The sequence below is a fragment of the Scyliorhinus torazame genome, chromosome 18, assembly GCF_047496885.1.
Source record: "Scyliorhinus torazame isolate Kashiwa2021f chromosome 18, sScyTor2.1, whole genome shotgun sequence".
In the NCBI taxonomy this organism is placed as follows: Eukaryota; Metazoa; Chordata; class Chondrichthyes; order Carcharhiniformes; family Scyliorhinidae; genus Scyliorhinus; species Scyliorhinus torazame.
In genome coordinates, this window is record NC_092724.1 from 76,570,856 (window position 1) to 76,593,304 (window position 22,449).

The 22,449-nt window shown below is 50.7% G+C and overlaps 1 protein-coding gene across 1 annotated transcript in view; it reads right to left on the reverse strand.

The window, feature by feature from the left end:
- LOC140395321 (unconventional myosin-XVB-like) overlaps nt 1–22,449 on the reverse strand; it is a 344,508-nt gene that overhangs the window by 284,609 nt on the left and 37,450 nt on the right. The window contains exon 4 of the mRNA XM_072482943.1: nt 21,160–21,219. Coding sequence (XP_072339044.1) covers nt 21,160–21,219 — 60 coding nt within the window. The remainder of the gene's footprint in view (nt 1–21,159; nt 21,220–22,449) is intronic.

Genomic DNA, 22,449 nt, shown 5'->3' on the forward strand with positions numbered 1-22,449 from the left:
CTCACACAGCACACAGTCCTGTGTCTCAGTCTCACACAGCACACAGTCCTGTGTCTCAGTCTCACACAGCACACAGTCCTGTACCTCAGTCTCACACAGCACACAGTCCTGTACCTCAGTCTCACACAGCCCACAGACCTGTACCTCAGTCTCAAACTGCACACAGTCCTGTATCTTGCTCTCACACTGTACACAGTCCTGTACCTCAGTCTCACACAGCACACTGTCCTGTAGCTCAGTCTCATACAGGACACAATCCTGTATCTCAGACGCGCTCAGCACACAGTCCTGTAACTCAGTCTCTCACAGCACCCAGTCGTGTATCTCATTCTCACACAGCACACAGTCCTGTACCTCTGTGTAATACAGCACAAAGTCCTGTATCTCAGGTCTCACACATTCCTGTATCTCAGTCTCAAACAGCAGACAGTCCTGTGTCTCAGTCTCACACAGCACACAGTCCTGGACCTCAGTCTCACACAGCACACAGTCCTGTGTCTCAGTCTCACACAGCACACAGTCCTGTATCTCAGTCTCACACAGCACACAGTCCTGTATCTCAGTCTCATACAGCACACAGTCCTGTACCTCAGTCTCACACAGCACACAGTCCTCTATCTCAGTCTCACACAGCACACAGTACTGTATCTCAGTCTCATACAGCACACAGTCCTGAACCCCAGTCTCACGCAGCACACAGTCCTGTGTCTCAATCTCACACAGCACACAGACCTGGACCTCAGTCTCACACAGCACACAGTCCTGTGACTCAGCCTCATACAGCACACAGTCCTGTGTCTCAGTCTCACACAGCACACAGTCCTGTGTCTCAGTCTCATACAGCGCACAGTCCTGAACCCCAGTCTCACGCAGCACACAGTCCTGTGTCTCAATCTTACACAGCACACAGTCCTGTATCCCAGTCTCACACAGCACACAGTCCTGTGTCTCAGTCTCATACAGCACACAGTCCTGTATCGCAGTCTCACACAGCACACAGTCCTGTATCTCAGTCTCATACAGCACACAGTCCCTCTACCTCAGTCTCAGACAGCACACAGTCCTTTGTCTCAGTCTCACACAGCACACAGTCCTGTACCTCAGTCTCACACAGCACACAGTCCTGTGTCTCAGTCTCACACAGCACACAGTCCTGTACCTCTGTATAACATAGCACACAGTCCTGTATCTCAGTCTGATCCAGCAGACAGTCCTGTACCTCAGTCTCATACACCACACATTCATGTATCTCAGTCTCACACAGCACACAGTCCTGTATCTCAGTCTCACACAGCACACAGTCCTGTGTCTCGGTCTCACACAGCACACAGTCCTCTATCTCAGTCTCACACAGCACACAGTCCTGTATATTGGTCTCACACAGCAGACAGTCCTGTACCTCAGTCTCGCTCAGCACACAGTCCTGCATCTCATTCTCACACAGCACACAGTCCTGTACCTCTGTGTAATACAGCACAAAGTCCTGTATCTCAGTCTAACACAGTCCTGTATCTCAGTCTCATACAGCACACAGTTCTGTGTCTCAGTCTCACACAGCACACAGTCCCGTGTCTCAGTCTCACACAGCACACAGTCCTGTACCTCAGTCTCATACACCACACATTCCTGTATCTCAGTCTCACACAGCACACAGTCCTGTATCTCAGTCTCACACAGCACACAGTCCTGTGTCTCGTTCTCACACAGCACACAGTCCTGTACCTCAGTCTCACACAGCACACAGTCCTGTGTCTCAGTCTCACACAGCACACAGTCCTGTGTCTCAGTCTCACACAGCACACAGTCCTGTACCTCAGTCTCACACAGCACACAGTCCTCTATCTCAGTCTCACACAGCACACAGTCCTGTATATTGGTCTCACACAGCAGACAGTCCTGTACCTCAGTCTCGCTCAGCACACAGTCCTGCATCTCATTCTCACACAGCACACAGTCCTGTACCTCAGTCTCACACAGCACACAGTCCTGTGTCTCAGTCTCACACAGCACACAGTCCTGTGTCTCAGTCTCACACAGCACACAGTCCTGTACCTCAGTCTCACACAGCACACAGTCCTGTGTCTCAGTCTCACACAGCACACAGCCCTGTACCTCAGTCTCACACAGCCCACAGACCTGTACCTCAGTCTCAAACAGCACACAGTCCTGTACCTCAGTCTCACACAGCACACAGTCCTGTACCTCAGTCTCACACAGCACACAGTCCTGTGTCTCAGTCTCACACAGCACGCAGTCCGATACCTCAGTCTCACACAGCACACTGTCCTGTGTCTCAGTCTCACACAGCACACAGTCCTGTGTCTCAGTCTCTCACAGCACACAGTCGTGTATCTCATTCTCACACAGCACACAGTCCTGTACCTCTGTGTAATACAGCACAAAGTCCTGTATCTCAGGTCTCACACATTCCTGTATCTCAGTCTCACACAGCACACAGTCCTGTACCTCAGTCTCACACAGCACACAGTCCTCTATCTCAGTCTCACACAGCACACAGTCCTGTACCTCTGTCTAATACAGCACACAGTCCTGTATCTCAGTCTCACACAGTCCTGTATCTCAGTCTCATACAGCACACAGTCCTGTATCTCAGTCTCACACAGCACACAGTCCTGTGTCTCAGTCTCAGACAGCACACAGTCCTGTGTCAAGGTCTCACACAGCACACAGTCCTGTATCTCAGTCTCACACAGCACGCAGTCCGATACCTCAGTCTCATACAGGACACAGTCCTGTATCTCAGTCTCGCTCAGCACACAGTCCTGTATCTCAGTCTCGCTCAGCACACTGTCCTTTATCTCAGTCTCACACAGCACACAGTCCTGTATCTCAGCCTCACACAGCACACAGTCCTGTATCTCAGTCTCATACAGCACACAGTCCTGTACCTCAGTCTCACACAGCACACAGTCCTCTATCTCAGTCTCACACAGCACACAGTACTGTATCTCAGTCTCATACAACACACAGTCCTGTGTCTCAGTCTCATACAGCACACAGTCCTGTATCTCAGTCTCACACAGCACACAGTCCTGTGTCTCAGTCTCACACAGCACACAGTCCTGTGTCTCAGTCTCACACAGCACACAGTCCTGTACCTCAGTCTCACACAGCACACTGTCCTGTAGCTCAGTCTCATACAGGACACAATCCTGTATCTCAGACGCGCTCAGCACACAGTCCTGTAACTCAGTCTCTCACAGCACACAGTCCTGTATCTCAGTCTCACACAGCACACAGTCCTGTACCTCTGTCTAATACAGCACACAGTCCTGTATCTCAGTCTCACACAGTCCTGTATCTCAGTCTCATACAGCACACAGTCCTGTATCTCAGTCTCACACAGCACGCAGTCCGATACCTCAGTCTCACACAGCACACTGTCCTGTAGCTCAGTCTCATACAGGACACAATCCTGTATCTCAGACGCGCTCAGCACACAGTCCTGTAACTCAGTCTCTCACAGCACACAGTCGTGTATCTCATTCTCACACAGCACACAGTCCTGTACCTCTGTGTAATACAGCACAAAGTCCTGTATCTCAGGTCTCACACATTCCTGTATCTCAGTCTCACACAGCACACAGTCCTGTGTCTCAGTCTCACACAGCACACAGTCCTGTGTCTCAGTCTCTCACAGCACACAGTCGTGTATCTCATTCTCACACAGCACACAGTCCTGTACCTCTGTGTAATACAGCACAAAGTCCTGTGTCTCAGGTCTCACACATTCCTGTATCTCAGTCTCACACAGCACACAGTCCTGTACCTCAGCCTCACACAGCACACAGTCCTCTATCTCAGTCTCACACAGCACACAGTCCTGTATATTGGTCTCACACAGCAGACAGTCCTGTACCTCAGTCTCGCTCAGCACACAGTCCTGTATCTCATTCTCACACAGCACACAGTCCTGTACCTCTGTGTAATACAGCACAAAGTCCTGTATCTCAGTCTAACACAGTCCTGTATCTTAGTCTCATACAGCGCACAGTTCTGTGTCTCAGTCTCACACAGCACACAGTCCTGTGTCTCAGTCTCATACACCACACAGTCCTGTACTTCAGTCTCGTACAGCACACAGTCCTGTATCTCAGTCTCACACAGCACACAGTCCTGTACCTCTGTCTAATACAGCACACAGTCCTGTATCTCAGTCTCACACAGTCCTGTATCTCAGTCTCATACAGCACACAGTCCTGTATCTCAGTCTCACACAGCACACAGTCCTGTGTCTCAGTCTCAGACAGCACACAGTCCTGTGTCAAGGTCTCACACAGCACACAGTCCTGTATCTCAGTCTCACACAGCACGCAGTCCGATACCTCAGTCTCATACAGGACACAGTCCTGTATCTCAGTCTCGCTCAGCACACAGTCCTGTATCTCAGTCTCGCTCAGCACACTGTCCTTTATCTCAGTCTCACACAGCACACAGTCCTGTATCTCAGCCTCACACAGCACACAGTCCTGTATCTCAGTCTCATACAGCACACAGTCCTCTATCTCAGTCTCACACAGCACACAGTACTGTATCTCAGTCTCATACAACACACAGTCCTGTGTCTCAGTCTCATACAGCACACAGTCCTGTATCTCAGTCTCACACAGCACACAGTCCTGTGTCTCAGTCTCACACAGCACACAGTCCTGTGTCTCAGTCTCACACAGCACACAGTCCTGTACCTCAGTCTCACACAGCACACTGTCCTGTAGCTCAGTCTCATACAGGACACAATCCTGTATCTCAGACGCGCTCAGCACACAGTCCTGTAACTCAGTCTCTCACAGCACACAGTCGTGTATCTCATTCTCACACAGCACACAGTCCTGTACCTCTGTGTAATACAGCACAAAGTCCTGTATCTCAGGTCTCACACATTCCTGTGTCTCAGTCTCAGACAGCACACAGCCCTGTGTCAAGGTCTCACACAGCACACAGTCCTGTATCTCAGTCTTACACAGCACGCAGTCCGATACCTCAGTCTCATACAGGACACAGTCCTGTATCTCAGTCTCGCTCAGCACACAGTCCTGTATCTCAGTCTCGCTCAGCACACAGTCCTGTATCTCAGTCTCGCTCAGCACACAGTCCTGTACCTCAGTCTCACACAGCACACAGTCCTCTATCTCAGTCTCACACAGCACACAGTACTGTATCTCAGTCTCATACAACACACAGTCCTGTGTCTCAGTCTCACACAGCACACAGTCCTGTGTCTCAGTCTCACACAGCACACAGTCCTGTACCTCAGTCTCACACAGCACACAGTCCTGTGTCTCAGTCTCACACAGCACACAGTCCTGTACCTCAGTCTCACACAGCCCACAGACCTGTACCTCAGTCTCAAACAGCACACAGTCCTGTATCTTGCTCTCACACTGTACACAGTCCTGTACCTCAGTCTCACACAGCACACTGTCCTGTAGCTCAGTCTCATACAGGACACAATCCTGTATCTCAGACGCGCTCAGCACACAGTCCTGTAACTCAGTCTCTCACAGCACCCAGTCGTGTATCTCATTCTCACACAGCACACAGTCCTGTATCTCAGGTCTCACACATTCCTGTATCTCAGTCTCAAACAGCAGACAGTCCTGTGTCTCAGTCTCACACAGCACACAGTCCTGGACCTCAGTCTCACACAGCACATAGTCCTGTGACTCAGCCTCATACAGCACACAGTCCTGTGTCTCAGTCTCACACAGCACACAGTCCTGTGTCTCAGTCTCATACAGCACACAGTCCTGAACCCCAGTCTCACGCAGCACACAGTCCTGTGTCTCAATCTCACACAGCACACAGACCTGGACCTCAGTCTCACACAGCACACAGTCCTGTGACTCAGCCTCATACAGCACACAGTCCTGTGTCTCAGTCTCACACAGCACACAGTCCTGTGTCTCAGTCTCATACAGCACACAGTCCTGAACCCCAGTCTCACGCAGCACACAGTCCTGTGTCTCAATCTTACACAGCACACAGTCCTGTATCCCAGTCTCACACAGCACACAGTCCTGTGTCTCAGTCTCATACAGCACACAGTCCTGTATCGCAGTCTCACACAGCACACAGTCCTGTATCTCAGTCTCATACAGCACACAGTCCCTCTACCTCAGTCTCAGACAGCACACAGTCCTTTGTCTCAGTCTCAGACAGCACACAGTCCTGTGTCTCAGTCCCAGACAGCACACAGTCCTGTGTCTCAGTCTCATACAGCAGACAGTCCTGTATCTCAGTCTCACACAGCACACAGTCCTCTATCTCAGTCTCACACAGCACACAGTCCTGTACCTCTGTATAACATAGCACACAGTCCTGTATCTCAGTCTGATCCAGCAGACAGTCCTGTACCTCAGTCTCATACACCACACATTCATGTATCTCAGTCTCACACAGCACACAGTCCTGTATCTCAGTCTCACACAGCACACAGTCCTGTGTCTCGGTCTCACACAGCACACAGTCCTGTACCTCAGTCTCACACAGCACACAGTCCTGTGTCTCAGTCTCACACAGCACACAGTCCTGTACCTCAGTCTCACACAGCACACAGTCCTCTATCTCAGTCTCACACAGCACACAGTCCTGTATATTGGTCTCACACAGCAGACAGTCCTGTACCTCAGTCTCGCTCAGCACACAGTCCTGCATCTCATTCTCACACAGCACACAGTCCTGTACCTCTGTGTAATACAGCACAAAGTCCTGTATCTCAGTCTAACACAGTCCTGTATCTCAGTCTCATACAGCACACAGTTCTGTGTCTCAGTCTCACACAGCACACAGTCCCGTGTCTCAGTCTCACACAGCACACAGTCCTGTACCTCAGTCTCATACACCACACATTCCTGTATCTCAGTCTCATACAGCACACAGTCCTGTATCTCAGTCTCACACAGCACACAGTCCTGTGTCTCGTTCTCACACAGCACACAGTCCTGTACCTCAGTCTCACACAGCACACAGTCCTGTGTCTCAGTCTCACACAGCACACAGTCCTCTATCTCAGTCTCACACAGCACACAGTCCTGTATATTGGTCTCACACAGCAGACAGTCCTGTACCTCAGTCTCGCTCAGCACACAGTCCTGCATCTCATTCTCACACAGCACACAGTCCTGTACCTCTGTGTAATACTGCACAAAGTCCTGTATCTCAGTCTAACACAGTCCTGTATCTCAGTCTCATACAGCACACAGTTCTGTGTCTCAGTCTCACACAGCACACAGTCCTGTGTCTCAGTCTCACACAGCACACAGTCCTGTGTCTCAGTCTCACACAGCACACAGTCCTGTGTCTCAGTCTCACACAGCACACAGTCCTATGTCTCAGTCGCACACAGCACACAGTCCTGTGTCTCAGTCGCACACAGCACACAGTCCTCTACCTCAGTCTCACACAGCCCACAGACCTGTACCTCAGTCTCACACAGCACACAGACCTGTACCTCAGTCTCACACAGCCCACAGACCTGTGTCTCAGTCTCACACATCACACAGTCCTGTATCTCGGTCTCACACATCACACAGTCCTGTATCTCAGTCTCACACAGCACACAGTCCTGTGTCTCAGTCTCACACAGCACACAGTCCTGTGTCTCTGTCTCACACAGCACACAGTCCTGTGCCTCAGTCTCATACAGCACACAGTCCTGTATCTCAGTCTCGCTCAGCACACAGTCCTGTATCTCAGTCTCGCTCAGCACACAGTCCTGTACCTCAGTCTCACACAGCACACAGTCCTCTATCTCAGTCTCACACAGCACACAGTACTGTATCTCAGTCTCATACAACACACAGTCCTGTGTCTCAGTCTCACACAGCACACAGTCCTGTGTCTCAGTCTCACACAGCACACAGTCCTGTACCTCAGTCTCACACAGCACACAGTCCTGTGTCTCAGTCTCACACAGCACACAGTCCTGTACCTCAGTCTCACACAGCCCACAGACCTGTACCTCAGTCTCAAACAGCACACAGTCCTGTATCTTGCTCTCACACTGTACACAGTCCTGTACCTCAGTCTCACACAGCACACTGTCCTGTAGCTCAGTCTCATACAGGACACAATCCTGTATCTCAGACGCGCTCAGCACACAGTCCTGTGTCTCAGTCTCACACAGCACACATTCCTGTGTCTCAGTCTCATACAGCACACAATCCTGTACCTCAGTCTCACACAGCACACAGTCCTGTATCTCAGTCTCACACAGCACACAGTCCTGTACCTCTGTCTAATACAGCACACAGTCCTGTATCTCAGTCTCACACAGTCCTGTATCTCAGTCTCATACAGCACACAGTCCTGTATCTCAGTCTCACACAGCACACAGTCCTGTGTCTCAGTCTCAGACAGCACACAGTCCTGTGTCAAGGTCTCACACAGCACACAGTCCTGTATCTCAGTCTCACACAGCACACAGTCCTGTATCTCAGTCTCATACAGCACACAGTCCTGTACCTCAGTCTCACACAGCACACAGTCCTCTATCTCAGTCTCACACAGCACACAGTACTGTATCTCAGTCTCATACAACACACAGTCCTGTATCTTGCTCTCACACTGTACACAGTCCTGTACCTCAGTCTCACACAGCACACTGTCCAGTAGCTCAGTCTCATACAGGACACAATCCTGTATCTCAGACGCGCTCAGCACACAGTCCTGTAACTCAGTCTCTCACAGCACACAGTCGTGTATCTCATTCTCACACAGCACACAGTCCTGTACCTCTGTGTAATACTGCACAAAGTCCTGTATCTCAGGTCTCACACATTCCTGTATCCCAGTCTCACACAGCACACAGTCCTGTACCTCAGTCTCACACAGCACACAGTCCTCTATCTCAGTCTCACACAGCACACAGTCCTGTATATTGGTCTCACACAGCAGACAGTCCTGTACCTCAGTCTCGCTCAGCACACAGTCCTGTATCTCATTCTCACACAGCACACAGTCCTGTACCTCTGTGTAATACAGCACAAAGTCCTGTATCTCAGTCTAACACAGTCCTGTATCTTAGTCTCATACAGCACACAGTTCTGTGTCTCAGTCTCACACAGCACACAGTCCTGTGTCTCAGTCTCATACACCACACAGTCCTGTACTTCAGTCTCGTACAGCACACAGTCCTGTATCTCAGTCTCACACAGCACACAGTCCTGTACCTCTGTCTAATACAGCACACAGTCCTGTATCTCAGTCTCACACAGTCCTGTATCTCAGTCTCATACAGCACACAGTCCTGTATCTCAGTCTCACACAGCACACAGTCCTGTGTCTCAGTCTCAGACAGCACACAGTCCTGTGTCAAGGTCTCACACAGCACACAGTCCTGTCTCTCAGTCTCACACAGCACGCAGTCCGATACCTCAGTCTCATACAGGACACAGTCCTGTATCTCAGTCTCGCTCAGCACACAGTCCTGTATCTCAGTCTCGCTCAGCACACAGTCCTGTATCTCAGTCTCGCTCAGCACACTGTCCTTTATCTCAGTCTCACACAGCACACAGTCCTGTGTCTCAGTATCATACACCACACAGTCCTGTATCTCAGTCTCACACAGCACACAGTCCTGTGTCTCAGTCTCAGACAGCACACAGTCCTGTGTCAAGGTCTCACACAGCACACAGTCCTGTATCTCAGTCTCATGCAGCACACAGCCCTGTGTCTCAGTCTCACACAGCACACAGTCCTGTGTCTCAGCCTCATACAGCACACAGTCCTGTACCTCAGTCTCATACAGGACACAGTCCTGTATCTCAGTCTCGCTCAGCACACAGTCCTGTATCTCAGTCTCACACAGCACACAGTCCTGTGTCTCAGTCTCACACAGCACACAGTCCTGTACCTCAGTCTCACACAGCACACAGTCCTGTATCTTGCTCTCACACTGTACACAGTCCTGTACCTCAGTCTCACACAGCACACTGTCCTGTAGCTCAGTCTCATACAGGACACAATCCTGTATCTCAGACGCGCTCAGCACACAGTCCTGTAACTCAGTCTCTCACAGCACACAGTCGTGTATCTCATTCTCACACAGCACACAGTCCTGTACCTCTGTGTAATACAGCACAAAGTCCTGTATCTCAGGTCTCACACATTCCTGTATCTCAGTCTCACACAGCACACAGTCCTGTACCTCAGTCTCACACAGCACACAGTCCTCTATCTCAGTCTCACACAGCACGCAGTCCTGTATATTGGTCTCACACAGCAGACAGTCCTGTACCTCAGTCTCGCTCAGCACACAGTCCTGTATCTCATTCTCACACAGCACACAGTCCTGTACCTCTGTGTAATACAGCACAAAGTCCTGTATCTCAGTCTAACACAGTCCTGTATCTTAGTCTCATACAGCACACAGTTCTGTATCTCAGTCTCACACAGCACACAGTCCTGTGTCTCAGTCTCATACACCACACAGTCCTGTACTTCAGTCTCGTACAGCACACAGTCCTGTATCTCAGTCTCACACAGCTCACAGTCCTGTACCTCTGTCTAATACAGCACACAGTCCTGTATCTCAGTCTCACACAGTCCTGTATCTCAGTCTCATACAGCACACAGTCCTGTATCTCAGTCTCACACAGCACACAGTCCTGTGTCTCAGTCTCAGACAGCACACAGTCATGTGTCAAGGTCTCACACAGCACACAGTCCTGTCTCTCAGTCTCACACAGCACGCAGTCCGATACCTCAGTCTCATACAGGACACAGTCCTGTATCTCAGTCTCGCTCAGCACACAGTCCTGTATCTCAGTCTCGCTCAGCACACTGTCCTTTATCTCAGTCTCACACAGCACACAGTCCTGTGTCTCAGTCTCATACACCACACAGTCCTGTACTTCAGTCTCGTACAGCACACAGTCCTGTGTCTCAGTCTCACACAGCACGCTGTCCTGTGTCTCAGTCTCATACAGCACACAGTCCTGTACCTCAGTCTCGCTCAGGACACATTCCTGTATCTCAGTCTCATGCAGCACACAGCCCTGTGTCTCAGTCTCACACAGCACACAGTCCTGTGTCTCAGCCTCATATAGGACACAGTCCTGTATCTCAGTCTCACACAGCACACAGTCCTGTATCTCAGTCTCATACAGCACACAGTCCTGTATCTCAGTCTCAAACAGCCGACAGTCCTGTGTCTCAGTCTCACACAGCACACAGTCCTGTGTCTCAGTCTCATACAGCACACAGTCCTGTACCCCAGTCTCACGCAGCACACAGTCCTGTGTCTCAATCTCACACAGCACACAGTCCTGTATCCCAGTCTCACACAGCACACAGTCCTGTGTCTCAGTCTCATACAGCACACAGTCCTGTATCTCAGTCTCACACAGCACACAGTCCTGTGTCTCAGTCTCATACAGCACACAGTCCTGTGTCTCAGTCTCATACAGCACACAGTCATGTGTCTCAGTCTCACACAGCACACACTCCTGTGTCTCAGGCTCATACAGCACACAGTCATGTGTCTCAGTCTCACACAGCACACAGTCCTGTATCTCAGTCTCATACAGCACACAGTTCTGTATTTCAGTCTCACACAGCACACAGTCCTGTATCTCATTCTCATACAGCACACAGTCCCTCTACCTCAGTCTCACACACCACACAGTCCTTTGTCTCAGTCTCAGACAGCACACAGTCCTGTGTCTCAGTTTCACAAAGCACACAGTCCTGTATCTCGCTCTCACACTGTACACAGTCCGGTACCTCAGTCTCACACAGCACACAGTCCTGTGTCTCAGTCTCAGACAGCACACAGTCCTGTGTCAAGGTCTCACACAGCACACAGTCCTGTATCTCAGTCTCACACAGCACGCAGTCCGATACCTCAGTCTCATACAGGACACAGTCCTTTATCTCAGTCTCGCTCAGCACACAGTCCTGTATCTCAGTCGCGCTCAGCACACAGTCCTGTAACTCAGTCTCACACAGCACACAGTCGTGTATCTCAGTCTCACACAGCACACAGTCCTGTATCTCAGTCTCATACACCACACAGTCCTGTACTTCAGTCTCGTACAGCACACAGTCCTGTGTCTCAGTCTCACACAGCTCGCTGTCTTGTGTCTCAGTCTCATACAGCACACAGTCCTGTACCTCAGTCTCACACAGCACACATTCCTGTATCTCAGTCTCATGCAGCACACAGCCCTGTACCTTCGTCTAATATAGCACACAGTCCTGTATCTCAGTCTGATCCAGCACACAGTCCTGTACCTCAGTCTCATACACCACACATTCCTGCATCTCAGTCTCACACAGCACACAGTCCTGTATCTCAGTCTCACACAGCACACAGTCCTGTGTCTCGGTCTCACACAGCACACAGTCCTGTACCTCAGTCTCACACAGCACGCAGTCCTGTACCTCAGTCTCAAACCGCAGAGAGTCCTGGACCTCAGTCTCACACAACACACAGTCCTGGACCTCAGTCTCACACAGCACACAGTCCTGTGTCTCAGCCTCATACAGCACACAGTCCTGCGTCTCAGTCTCACACAGCACACAGTCCTGTGTCTCAGTCTCATACAGCACACAGTTCTGTACCCCAGTCTCACGCAGCACACAGTCCTGTGTCTCAATCTCACACAGCACACAGTCCTGTATCCCAGTCTCACACAGCACACAGTCCTGTGTCTCAGTCTCATACAGCACACAGTCCTGTGTCTCAGTCTCATACAGCACACAGTCATGTGTCTCAGTCTCACACAGCACACAGTCATGTGTCTCAGTCTCACACAGCACACAGTCCTGTATCTCAGTCTCACACAGCAACAGTCCTGTATCTCAGTCTCACACAGCACACAGTCCTGTACCTCTGTCTAATATAGCACACAGTCCTGTGTCTCAGTCTCACACAGCACACAGTCCTGTACCTCAGTCTCATACAGCACACAGTCCTGTATCTCAGTCTCATACAGCACACAGTCCTGTATCTCGGTCTCACACAGCACACAGTCCTGTATCTCGGTCTCACACAGCACACAGTCCTGTACCTCAGTCTCACACAGCAGACAGTTCTGTGTCTCAGTCTCATACAACACACAGTCCTGTGTCTCAGTCTCACACAGCACGCAGGCCTGTACCTCAGTCTCATACAGGACACAGTCCTGTATCTCAGTCTCACACAGCACACAGTCCTGTATCACAGTCTCACACAGCACACAGTCCTGTACCTCTGTCTAATACAGCATACAGTCCTGTATCTCAGTCTCACACAGTCCTGCATCTCAGTCTCACACAGCACACAGTCCTGTGTCTCAGTCTCACACAGCACACAGTCCTGTATCTCAGTCTCACACAGCACACAGTCCTGTATCACAGTCTCACACAGCACACAGTCCTGTACCTCTGTCTAATACAGCACACAGCCCTGTATCTCAGTCTCACACAATCCTGTATCTCAGTCTCACACAGCACACAGTCCTGTATCTCAGTCTCACACAGCACACAGTCCTGTACCTCGGTCTCACACAGCAGACAGTTCTGTGTCTCAGTCTCATACAACACACAGTCCTGTGTCTCAGTCTCGTACAGCACACAGTCCTGTACCTCGGTCTCACACAGCACAGTCCTGTCTCTCAGTCTCATACAGCACACAGTCCTGTATCTTGGTCTCACACAGCACACAGTCCTGTACCTCAGTCTCACACAAAGCACACAGTCCTCTATCTCAGTCTCACACAGCACACAGTCCTGTATCTCAGTCTCACACAGTCCTGTGTCAAGGTCTCACACAGCACACAGTCCTGTCTCTCAGTCTCACACAGCACGCAGTCCGATACCTCAGTCTCATACAGGACACAGTCCTGTATCTCAGTCTCGCTCAGCACACAGTCCTGTATCTCAGTCTCGCTCAGCACACTGTCCTTTATCTCAGTCTCACACAGCACACAGTCCTGTGTCTCAGTCTCATACACCACACAGTCCTGTACTTCAGTCTCGTACAGCACACAGTCCTGTGTCTCAGTCTCACACAGCACGCTGTCCTGTGTCTCAGTCTCATACAGCACACAGTCCTGTACCTCAGTCTCGCTCAGGACACATTCCTGTATCTCAGTCTCATGCAGCACACAGCCCTGTGTCTCAGTCTCACACAGCACACAGTCCTGTGTCTCAGCCTCATACAGCACACAGTCCTGTATCTCAGTCTCACACAGCACACAGTCCTGTGTCTCGGTCTCACACAGCACACAGTCCTGCACCTCAGTCTCACACAGCACGCAGTCCTGTACCTCAGACTCATATAGGACACAGTCCTGTATCTCAGTCTCGCTCAGCACACAGTCCTGTATCTCAGTTTCGCTCAGCACACAGTCCTGTATCTCAGTCTCGCTCAGCACCCTGTCCTGTATCTCAGTCTCATACAGCACACAGTCCTGTATCTCAGTCTCAAACAGCAGACAGTCCTGTGTCTCAGTCTCACACAGCACACAGTCCTGTGTCTCAGTCTCATACAGCACACAGTCCTGTACCCCAGTCTCACGCAGCACACAGTCCTGTGTCTCAATCTCACACAGCACACAGTCCTGTATCCCAGTCTCACACAGCACACAGTCCTGTGTCTCAGTCTCATACAGCACACAGTCCTGTATCTCAGTCTCACACAGCACACAGTCCTGTGTCTCAGTCTCATACAGCACACAGTCCTGTGTCTCAGTCTGATACAGCACACAGTCATGTGTCTCAGTCTCACACAGCACACACTCCTGTGTCTCAGGCTCATACAGCACACAGTCATGTGTCTCAGTCTCACACAGCACACAGTCCTGTATCTCAGTCTCATACAGCACACAGTTCTGTATTTCAGTCTCACACAGCACACAGTCCTGTATCTCATTCTCATACAGCACACAGTCCCTCTACCTCAGTCTCACACACCACACAGTCCTTTGTCTCAGTCTCAGACAGCACACAGTCCTGTGTCTCAGTCCCAGACAGCACACAGTCCTGTGTCTCAGTCTCACACAGCACACCGTCCTGTAACTCAGTCTCATACAGGACACAATCCTGTATCTCAGTCGCGCTCAGCACACAGTCCTGTAACTCAGTCTCACACAGCACACAGTCCTGTACCTCGGTCTCACACAGTAGACAGTTCTGTGTCTCAGTCTCATACAGCACACAGTCCTGTATCTTGGTCTCACACAGCACACAGTCCTGTATCTCAGTCTCACAGTCCTGTGTCAAGGTCTCACACAGCACGCTGTCCTTTGTCTCAGTCTCATACAGGACACAATCCTGTATCTCAGTCGCGCTCAGCACACAGTCCTGTAACTCAGTCTCACACAGCATACAGTCGTGTATCTCAGTCTCACACAGCACACAGTCCTGTATCTCAGTCTCATACACCACACAGTCCTGTACTTCAGTCTCGTACAGCACACAGTCCTGTGTCTCAGTCTCACACAGCTCGCTGTCTTGTGTCTCAGTCTCATACAGCACACAGTCCTGTACCTCAGTCTCACACAGCACACATTCCTGTATCTCAGTCTCATGCAGCACACAGCCCTGTGTCTCAGTCTCACACAGCACACAGTCCTGTATCTCAGTCTCGCTCAGCACACTGTCCTGTATCTCAGTCTCGCTCAGCACACTGTCCTGTATCTCAGTCTCACACAGCACACAGTCCTGGACCTCAGTCTCACACAGCACACAGTCCTGTGTCTCAGCCTCGTACAGCACACAGTCCTGTGTCTCAGTCTCACACAGCACACAGTCCTGTACCTCAGTCTCACACAGCACGCAGTCCTGTACCTTAGTCTAATATAGCACACAGTCCTGTATCTCAGTCTGATCCAGCACACAGTCCTGTACCTCAGTCTCATACACCACACATTCCTGCATCTCAGTCTCACACAGCACACAGTCCTGTATCTCAGTCTCACACAGCACACAGTCCTGTGTCTCGGTCTCACACAGCACACAGTCCTGTACCTCAGTCTCACACAGCACGCAGTCCTGTACCTCAGTCTCAAACCGCAGAGAGTCCTGGACCTCAGTCTCACACAGCACACAGTCCTGGACCTCAGTCTCACACAGCACACAGTCCTGTGTCTCAGCCTCATACAGCACACAGTCCTGCGTCTCAGTCTCACACAGCACACAGTCCTGTGTCTCAGTCTCACGCAGCACACAGTCCTGTGTCTCAATCTCACACAGCACACAGTCCTGTATCCCAGTCTCATACAGCACACAGTCATGTGTCTCAGTCTCACACAGCACACAGTCATGTGTCTCAGTCTCACACAGCACACAGTCCTGTATCACAGTCTCACACAGCAACAGTCCTGTATCTCAGTCTCACACAGCACACAGTCATGTACCTCGGTCTAATATGGCACACAGTCCTGTGTCTCAGTCTCACACAGCACACAGTCCTGTACCTCAGTCTCATACAGCACACAGTCCTGTATCTCAGTCTCATACAGCACACAGTCCTGTATCTCAGTCTCACACAGCACACAGTCCTGTGTCTCAGTCTCACACAGCACGCAGGCCTGTACCTCAGTCTCATACAGGACACAGTCCTGTATCTCAGTCTCACACAGCACACAGTCCTGTATCACAGTCTCACACAGCACACAGTCCTGTACCTCTGTCTAATACAGCATACAGTCCTGTATCTCAGTCTCACACAGTCCTGCATCTCAGTCTCACACAGCACACAGTCCTGTGTCTCAGTCTCACACAGCACACAGTCCTGTATCTCAGTCTCACACAGCACACAGTCCTGTACCTCTGTCTAATACAGCACACAGCCCTGTATCTCAGTCTCACACAATCCTGTATCTCAGTCTCACACAGCACACAGTCCTGTGTCTCAGTCTCACACAGCACACAGTCCTGTACCTCGGTCTCACACAGCAGACAGTTCTGTGTCTCAGTCTCATACAACACAGTCCTGTGTCTCAGTCTCGTACAGCACACAGTCCTGTATCTTGGTCTCACACAGCACACAGTCCTGTACCTCAGTCTCACACAAAGCACACAGTCCTCTATCTCAGTCTCACACAGCACACAGTCCTGTATCTCAGTCTCATACAGCACACAGTCCTGTATCTCAGTCTCACACAGCACACAGTCCTGTGTCTCAGTCTCATACAGTACACAGTCCTGTATCTCAGTCTCAGACAGCACACAGTCCTGTATCTCAGTCTCACACAGCACACAGTCCTGTGTCTCAGTCTCACACAGCACACAGTCCTGTGTCTCAGTCTCACACAGCACACAGTCCTGTATCTCAGTCTCACACAGCACACAGTCCTGTACCTAAGTCTAACACAGCACACAGTCCTGTGTCTCAGTCTCACACAGCACACAGTCCTGTATCTCAGTCTCATACAGCACACAGTCCTGTATCTCGGTCTCACACAGCACACAGTCCTGTACCTCAGTCTCACACAGCAGACAGTTGTGTGTCTCAGTCTCATTCAACACACAGTCCTGTGTCTCAGTCTCGTACAGCACACAGTCCTGTATCTCAGTCTCACACAGCACACCGTCCTGTATCACAGTCTCACACAGCACACAGTCCTGTACCTCTGTCTAATACAGCACACAGTCCTGTATCTCAGTCTCACACAGTCCTGTATCTCAGTCTCACACAGCACACAGTCCTGTGTCTAAGTCTCACACAGCACACAGTCCTGTACCTCTGTCTAATACAGCACACAGTCCTGTATCTCAGTCTCATACAGCACACAGTCCTGTATCTCGGTCTCGCTCAGCACACAGTCCTGTGTCTCAGTCTCACACAGCACACAGTCCTGTACCTCAGTCTCATACAGCACACAGTCCTGTATCTCAGTCTCATACAGCACACAGTCCTGTATCTCAGTCTCATACAGCACACAGTCCTGTATCTCGGTCTCACACAGCACACAGTCCTGTGTCTCAGTCTCACACAGTCCTGTTTCTCAGTCTCATACAGCACACAGTCCTGTATCTCGGTCTCACACAGCACACAGTCCTGTACCTCAGTCTCACACAGCACACAGTCCTCTATCTCAGTCACACACAGCACACAGTCCTGTACCTCGGTCTCACACAGCAGACAGTTCTGTGTCTCAGTCTCATACAACACACAGTCCTGTTTCTCAGTCTCGTACAGCACACAGTCCTGTATCTCTGTCTCACACAGCACACAGTCCTGTATCTCAGTCTCACACATTCCTGTATCTCAGTCTCACACAGCACACAGTCCTGTATCTCAGTCTCATACAGCACACAGTCCTGTATCTCAGTCTCACACAGCACACAGTCCTGTGACACAGTCTCACACAGCACACAGTCCTGTGTCTCAGTCTCACACAGCACACTGCCCTGTATCTCAGTCCCACACAGCACACAGTCCTGTATCTCACTCTCACACATTCCTGTATTTCAGTCTCACACAGCACACAGTCCTGTACCTCAGTCTAACACAGCACACAGTCCTGTGTCTCAGTCTCACACAGCACACAGTCCTGTATCTCAGTCTCATACAGCACACAGTCCTGTATCTCGGTCTCACACAGCACACAGTCCTGTACCTCAGTCTCACACAGCAGACAGTTCTGTGTCTCAGTCTCATACAACACACAGTCCTGTGTCTCAGTCTCGTACAGCACACAGTCCTGTATCTCAGTCTCACACAGCACACCGTCCTGTATCACAGTCTCACACAGCACACAGTCCTGTACCTCTGTCTAATACAGCACACAGTCCTGTATCTCAGTCTCACACAGTCCTGTACCTCTGTCTAATACAGCACACAGTCCTGTGTCTCAGTCTCATACAGCACACAGTCCTGTATCTCGGTCTCACACAGCACACAGTCCTGTACCTCAGTCTCACACAGCACGCAGGCCTGTACCTCTATCTCACACAGCACACAGTCCTGTGTCTCAGTCTCACACAGCACACAGTCCTGTACCTCAGTCTCATACAGCACACAGTCCTGTATCTCAGTCTCATACAGCACACAGTCCTGTATCTCTGTCTCACACAGCACACAGTCCTGTGTCTCAGTCTCACACAGTCCTGTATCTCAGTCTCATACAGCACACAGTCCTGTATCTCGGTCTCACACAGCACACAGTCCTGTACCTCAGTCTCACACAGCACACAGTCCTCTATCTCAGTCTCACACAGCACACAGTCCTGTACCTCGGTCTCACACAGCAGACAGTTCTGTGTCTCAGTCTCGTACAGCACACAGTCCTGTATCTCAGTCTCACACAGCACGCAGTCCTGTATCTCAGTCTCACACAGCACACAGTCCTGTATCACAGTCTCACACAGCACACAGTCCTGTACCACTGTCTAATACAGCACACAGTCCTGTACAGTCCTGTATCTCAGTCTCACACAGTCCTGTATCTCAGTCTCACACAGCACACAGTCCTGTGTCTCAGTCTCACACAGCACACAGTCCTGTATCTCAGTCTCACACAGCACACAGTCCTGTATCACAGTCTCACACAGCACACAGTCCTGTACCTCGGTCTCACACAGCAGACAGTTCTGTGTCTCAGTCTCATACAACACACAGTCCTGTGTCTCAGTCTCGTACAGCACACAGTCCTGTACAGTCCTGTATCTCAGTCTCACACAGTCCTGTGTCTCAGTCTCACACAGCACACAGTCCTGTATCACAGTCTCACACAGCACACAGTCCTGTACCTCGGTCTCACACAGCAGACAGTTCTGTGTCTCAGTCTCATACAACACACAGTCCTGTGTCTCAGTCTCGTACAGCACACAGTCCTGTACAGTCCTGTATCTCAGTCTCACACAGTCCTGTGTCTCAGTCTCGTACAGCACACAGTCCTGTACAGTCCTGTATCTCAGTCTCACACAGTCCTGTATCTCAGTCTCACACAGTCCTGTGTCTCAGTCTCGTACAGCACACAGTCCTGTATCTCAGTCTCACACAGCACACAGTCCTGTATCTCAGTCTCACACAGCACACAGTCCTGTATCTCAGTCTCACACAGCACACAGTCCTGTATCCCAGTCTCACACAGCAGACAGTTCTGTATCTCAGTCTTGCTCAGCACGGATTCCTGGGCAGGATTCTCCATTTCCACGGCAGAGTGTCCACACCGTCACATTTTATGATGGCCTGAACGGGCCCCTCCCAGGACTAATTCTGGCCCCCTACTGGGGACAGTATGGGTCTGGAGCGGTTCGCTGATCCCGGCATGAACTGTGCGCCGCGGGATCCGCGCATGCGCAGTAGCGCCGGCGCCAACACATACATGCGCAGTGACCTTCTTCAATGCGCTGGCCCCATCGCAACATGGCGCAGACTACAGAGGCCGACGCATAGGAAAGGAGGCCCCCAGCCACAGAGGCCGGCCCGCCGATCGGTGGGCCCCGATCGCGGGCCAGGCCACATCGGAGGCCTCCCCGGGGTCGGACCCACTTCCCCCCCCCACAGGCCGCCACCCGACCCTTCGGTCCCGCCGGCCAAGAGCAGGTTAGAACGGCGCAGGCGGGATTCGGTTCTTTTCTTACGGCCATCCGGGCCGGAGAATTAGACGGGCCGGCCGAGTAGAGCGGACCGCGACCGGTGCCGCGCCAACCACGCCAGTACCCATGTAGAGCGGAGAATCGTGTGCCGGCATTGGGGCGGCGTGGCCCGTTCGCGGGAATTCTCCGGCCCGGCCCAGGGCTGGGAGAATCCCGTCCACTGTGTCTCAATTTCGTATAGCTAACAGTCCGGTACTCAATCTCATACAGCACACAGTCCTGTGACTCACCCTTGCATGGGCCGCAGTCTTGTGTCTCAGTCTTGTACGATCCACTGCCTTAGTCTCGTTCAGCAGAGAGTTCTGTGTCTCAGCCTTGCATACAACATAGACCTGTGTCTCTGTCTCGTACAACACACATTCCTGTGTCTCAGTCTTGTACAACACACATCCCTCTATCTCAATCTCGTTCAGCACACAGTCCTGTGTCTCAGATTGCTATTGCAAATAGTGAATCCCATTTTCATTTTTGTTAATATAAATGACCTGTGTTTTGTCTTGAAGCTGTGTATTATTAGTTCTGCACAGATTAATCCATTTGTCTTAGTCTGTCACCATCGTAGTCTGTGCCGAGGTTGAATTGTTCTTGTTAGACTGCTCTTACCTGTTCACACATCAGGTTGAGAATATAGCCAGTGTTAAACCTCTCCCGTGGGTAAAAGAGCTGCAGGGGTAAAGCTGAGAGTTAGTTATCCAAAATGTCATAGAAAACGGAAATCTGTCATACAAACATCCGAATCAGGAGCAGGAGTAGGCCCCTCAAGCCTGTTCCATCAATCAATAGATCATAGCTGATCTGACTGTAACTTCAACCCCACATTGCTGCCGACCCCTGATAACCTTTCACCCCCACGCTAATCAAGAATCTATCCACCTCTGCCTTAACAAAATTCAAAGATTCTGCTTCCACTGTTTTTTGAGGAAGATAGTTTCCGAGACTTATGAACCTGAGAAAAAAAATCTCCTCATCTCCGTCTTAAATAAAGACATCAATTTTTAACAGTGACCTCCCATTCTAGATTCTCTCACAAGAGAAACATCCTCTCCACATCCACCCTGTCAATACCCCTCAGCATCTTAAACATTTCAATCAAGTCACCTCTTACTCTTCTAAACTCCAGTGGATACAAACCTAACCTGTCCATAACCTTTCTTCATAAGACAACCCGCCCATTCTTGGTATTAGTCTGGTAAACATTCTCTGAACTGCAATCAACGCACTAAAAATTTAAATTAATTTAGAGTACATAATTCTTATTTCCAATTCAGGAGCAATTTAGCGTGGCCAATCCACCTACCCTACACATCTGTCTTGGGCTGTGGGGGTGAGACCCACAAAGACACGGGGAGAATGTGCAAACTCCACACGGACAGTGACCCAGAGCCGGGATAGAACCCGGGTCCTCGGCGCCGTGAGGCAGCAGTGCTAACTGCTGCGCCACTGTGCTGCCCTGCATCCAACTCATTTATATCCTTCCTTAAATAAGGAGACCAATACTGTACACAATGTTTCACCGATGTCCTGTGTAACTGAAGAAAGTCTCCCTACTTTTGTAATCAATTCCCCTCACAATAAACAACAACAGTCTATTAGCTTTCCTAATTACTTGCTGTACCTGTATCCTAGCCTTTTGTGCTTCGTACGCTAGGGCACCCAGATCCCTCTCACTTCCACTCACTTACTGTCCAATTCTAATCATTGATATCAGCACCACTGGGGATTGCTCAAAGGTTCAGTCGGAATTATCAGAATTCATCGTATTACTGGACCATACTAAACAGCAAGATCCCAGGTTTAATCCTGTTGTTAGGTGATCTCAGCATGCAAGACAATTGGAGTGGCACAATTGGCAGTGGTGCCCTGCGCTGGAGACTTGTTAGAAACAGTACAGGT